This window comes from Bactrocera neohumeralis, unplaced genomic scaffold, assembly GCF_024586455.1.
Source record: "Bactrocera neohumeralis isolate Rockhampton unplaced genomic scaffold, APGP_CSIRO_Bneo_wtdbg2-racon-allhic-juicebox.fasta_v2 ctg2706, whole genome shotgun sequence".
NCBI lineage: Eukaryota > Metazoa > Arthropoda > Insecta > Diptera > Tephritidae > Bactrocera > Bactrocera neohumeralis.
The window spans coordinates 9322-13111 of NW_026090305.1; the positions used below are offsets into that span (position 1 = coordinate 9322).

The window sequence follows — 3790 nt, forward strand, 5'->3', positions numbered from 1 at the left end:
GGAACAACGGAAAGGCTGTGACCCCTTTTGAGGAGCCGACTGGCGCTTCCGCGGACGCTGCGGTTTTGCAATGACTTTCCTTCCTCCCTTTCTCTCTTTCTTCATCCACCCTTCTCCACTCTGCGCACGCGCTCACAAGAAAGGCTACTTGATCTTTTCTCTTTTCTCCTTTCCCCCTCTTTTTGGTTGACGTTGCACTCTTTGCTCCGCCTGCTTTCTCCCACCGCTCAAGTCTGCTGGAGACACACTTTTAACCCGTGACCGCCTCCTCTCTTTTTGGTTTCACACCACGAAGCTCATTTGCTTTTCTTTCCATTCACCCCTTCTCCAAGGAAAAAGAAAAGAGAAGACAACGACACCATAAACTGCGTTCTCTTCCCTCTAATACCTGTTTTTCTCTTTCCGACGTTGACGTGCACACACAAACGATAACAAGCGGCAAAAGCGATTGCGCTACCACCCACAAAGGGCCGCCGCCCGCGTACGCCTGAAACGCGCGAATCTACACCCACAATAATAACGCACAAACCGCGCGGCCACTCACAGTTTTCGAGGGTGACTTCACGCTCTGGTACACCGAGTAGCTGACGGACAGTCTCTTCCTGGACGACAGACACCACCGCCCTTGCTTGCCGTGTCCCCTCCTCCCCTCCCGGGATCATGTCAGCCTCTGTGGAACCATCGCCGGTGCCGCCGCGCCGCCACCCTGACGGCAGCCGTTCTCCCTCACGTCCAGGCTACAGCTCCGCGGCGGACACCGACCTGGATGACTCGATGTCGCGCTCCTACCACTACGCCCGCACATCGAGCACCGCCTCGCGCGCGAGCAGCAGCTTCAGCGCTTCCACGGCGAACACCGAGGGAATGGGCCGCGACGAGCTCCGCATGGAACTGGACGTCAGCCGCGAACGCATCCAGGAACTGGAGCGCGCCTACGAAGACCTGGAGCGTCGCTCCGAGTTTCAGCTTGGCTCGTTGCGATCCGAGCTGGAGGCGACCAGAGACGTGACCCCGATGGTCGCCGCCGTGGAGGCGGAGAGGCAGACCATGAGTGAGAAACTCGAGGCGGTAAAGCAGAAGTATCGTGGAGTGCTGACAGAGACCCTGTCGCTGAAAGATCAGCTCGCCGCTGCCGAAGCCGTTGCTGCGAAGGTCGTCGCCGTGGAGGCGGAGAGGCAGGAGGAGAGGCAGGCGCTGAACGCCGAGCTGGAGGCGATGAAGCAGAGTGCCGCCGCTGCCCAGTCCGAGAACCAGGCGCTGAAGGACCAGCTCGCTGCTGCCGAGGCCGCGCACGCCGAAGCCGTTGCTGCGAAGGTCGTCGCCGTGGAGGCGGAGAGGCAGGAGGAGAGGCAGGCGCTGAACGCCGAGCTGGAGGCGATGAAGCAGAGTGCCGCCGCTGCTCAGTCCGAGAACCAGGCGCTGAAGGACCAGCTCGCTGCTGCCGAGGCCGCGCACGCCGAAGCCGTTGCTGCGAAGGTCGTCGCCGTGGAGGCGGAGAGGCAGGAGGAGAGGCAGGCGCTGGGCGCCGAGCTGGAGGCGATGAAGCAGAGTGCCGCCGCTGCCCAGTCCGAGAACCAGGCGCTGAAGGACCAGCTCGCTGCTGCCGAGGCCGCGCACGCCGAAGCCGTTGCTGCAAAGGTCGTCGCCGTGGAGGCGGAGAGGCAGGAGGAGAGGCAGGCGCTGAACGCCGAGCTGGAGGCGATGAAGCAGAGTGCCGCCGCTGCCCAGTCCGAGAACCAGGCGCTGAAGGACCAGCTCGCTGCTGCCGAGGCCGCGCACGCCGAAGCCGTTGCTGCAAAGGTCGTCGCCGTGGAGGCGGAGAGGCAGGAGGAGAGGCAGGCGCTGGGCGCCGAGCTGGAGGCGATGAAGCAGAGTGCCGCCGCTGCTCAGTCCGAGAACCAGGCGCTGAAGGACCAGCTCGCTGCTGCCGAGGCCGCGCACGCCGAAGCCGTTGCTGCGAAGGTCGTCGCCGTGGAGGCGGAGAGGCAGGAGGAGAGGCAGGCGCTGAACGCCGAGCTGGAGGCGATGAAGCAGAGTGCCGCCGCTGCCCAGTCCGAGAACCAGGCGCTGAAGGACCAGCTCGCTGCTGCCGAGGCCGCGCACGCCGAAGCCGTTGCTGCAAAGGTCGTCGCCGTGGAGGCGGAGAGGCAGGAGGGAGGCAGGCGCTGAACGCCGAGCTGGAGGCGATGAAGCAGAGTGCCGCCGCTGCCCAGTCCGAGAACCAGGCGCTGAAGGACCAGCTCGCTGCTGCCGAGGCCGCGCACGCCGAAGCCGTTGCTGCGAAGGTCGTCGCCGTGGAGGCGGAGAGGCAGGAGAGGCAGGCGCTGGGCGCCGAGCTGGAGGCGATGAAGCAGAGTGCCGCCGCTGCTCAGTCCGAGAACCAGGCGCTGAAGGACCAGCTCGCTGCTGCCGAGGCCGCGCACGCCGAAGCCGTTGCTGCAAAGGTCGTCGCCGTGGAGGCGGAGAGGCAGGAGGAGAGGCAGGCGCTGGGCGCCGAGCTGGAGGCGATGAAGCAGAGTGCCGCCGCTGCTCAGTCCGAGAACCAGGCGCTGAAGGACCAGCTCGCTGCTGCCGAGGCCGCGCACGCCGAAGCCGTTGCTGCGAAGGTCGTCGCCGTGGAAGACGTAAGGGTTGACTTGCAGGAAAAACGGGAGCTGGAGGTGTCCCGTTGGTACCAGGAAAAGGCCGAGCTGGCGTCGCGGGTGGAGAGTCTCGAAGCGAAGGGACGAAAGGACGCTGCCAGCCGCGCGGAGGTAGAGAGACGGTTGGAGGAGTACGCAGGGAGGGAGGACCAACGAGTTCTACAAGAGCGGTCGGCAAGGGTGCAAAAGGCGTTCCATGTGCCCCATGTGCACAACGATGTAGTGGTGGATAGCGGGACGGCAGCTTCTCTTCTCTATTCTTTCTCTTTCTCCACTGTTTTCTTACCCTTCTCCCGTTGCTTCCGTGATAAAGGAAGTCGGTGAGGTACGTCGTTCACAACAAAGGGGGGAGCCCCGACTGTCGGATTGCAGCACTTCTCTCCACCCATGAGCAAGTCTCTTCGTTTTTCGTCTATTCCATCATTTTCGTGTCTTTTTTTTTTTTCTTTCACAACGCTGACTTGTTCCCGTTATCGCCGGCTGTGCTGTGCATATCACTCGACCTGTGTTGTACCCCTCTCTCGTTTCTTTTTCTTTCTTTTTGTGCCAAAGCCAGCTTTTTGTTTTTCTCGTCTGCTTTTGTGTTCTTTGGTGAGCTGTGTGCTCTGTGGGACGCGATGTGGCTATGATAATGACCAGCCTGTCCGCGCGTCTGTCTAGATTTTATTTCCATTTTTGCTTTCAAAGTTATCACCCACCCCACGCTGATAACGCACACACTCTCCCCCTTTTTGTTCTTGGTATTCTCTCACCCAATCCCGGACCGCGCACGCACACCGTCGCAAGAGGCTTCCAATGTGTCTTTTAGATGTACGGAGGTGTTTCCTATTGTTAAACCGTCTTCTCCTTTTTCCTTTTCCTTCGTTAGCGTTGTCACTGTCTCCGCCTTTTTTTTTGTTTCTTGTGCTTCTTCCGCAACACATAAAAGAAAGAACTAGAAGTGTGTCTATTTCCGTCCATGAACCGTGCCGCCATAGCACTACATGAGGTCGATTTCCTTGTAGAAAGGTGAGCTTTGTGTTTTGGAAGGAGTCGCAAACCGTCAAGGTCAGCTGTTTGCGCGAAGGTACATGTCTGCCTTTCTTTTTTTTTAGATTTTCCTATTTTTGTTGTCGTACCCGAAAGATAAAAACGAGCGCGCGAAAAAT

The 3790-nt window shown here is 60.2% G+C and overlaps 2 protein-coding genes across 2 annotated transcripts; both read left to right on the top strand.

Moving 5' to 3' along the window:
• Positions 1 to 660: 660 nt before the first annotated feature.
• LOC126766858 (uncharacterized abhydrolase domain-containing protein DDB_G0269086-like) lies at positions 661 to 2169 on the top strand. Its single transcript, XM_050484547.1, has one exon. The coding sequence runs from the start codon at positions 661 to 663 to the stop codon at positions 2167 to 2169; it is 1509 nt and encodes a 502-aa protein (XP_050340504.1).
• Positions 2170 to 2186: 17 nt separating this feature from the next.
• LOC126766859 (uncharacterized abhydrolase domain-containing protein DDB_G0269086-like) lies at positions 2187 to 2966 on the top strand. The gene has a single exon (XM_050484548.1). It carries the CDS (start codon positions 2187 to 2189, stop codon positions 2964 to 2966), a length of 780 nt encoding a protein of 259 aa, XP_050340505.1.
• The last annotated feature ends 824 nt before the right edge of the window (positions 2967 to 3790 follow it).

What these genes read in the sequence shown, in the direction of transcription:
- LOC126766858 (XM_050484547.1), top strand. Translation starts at nt 661, where the DNA reads ATGTCAGCCTCTGTGGAACCATCGCCGGTGCCGCCGCGCCGCCACCCT.
- LOC126766859 (XM_050484548.1), top strand. Translation starts at nt 2,187, where the DNA reads ATGAAGCAGAGTGCCGCCGCTGCCCAGTCCGAGAACCAGGCGCTGAAG.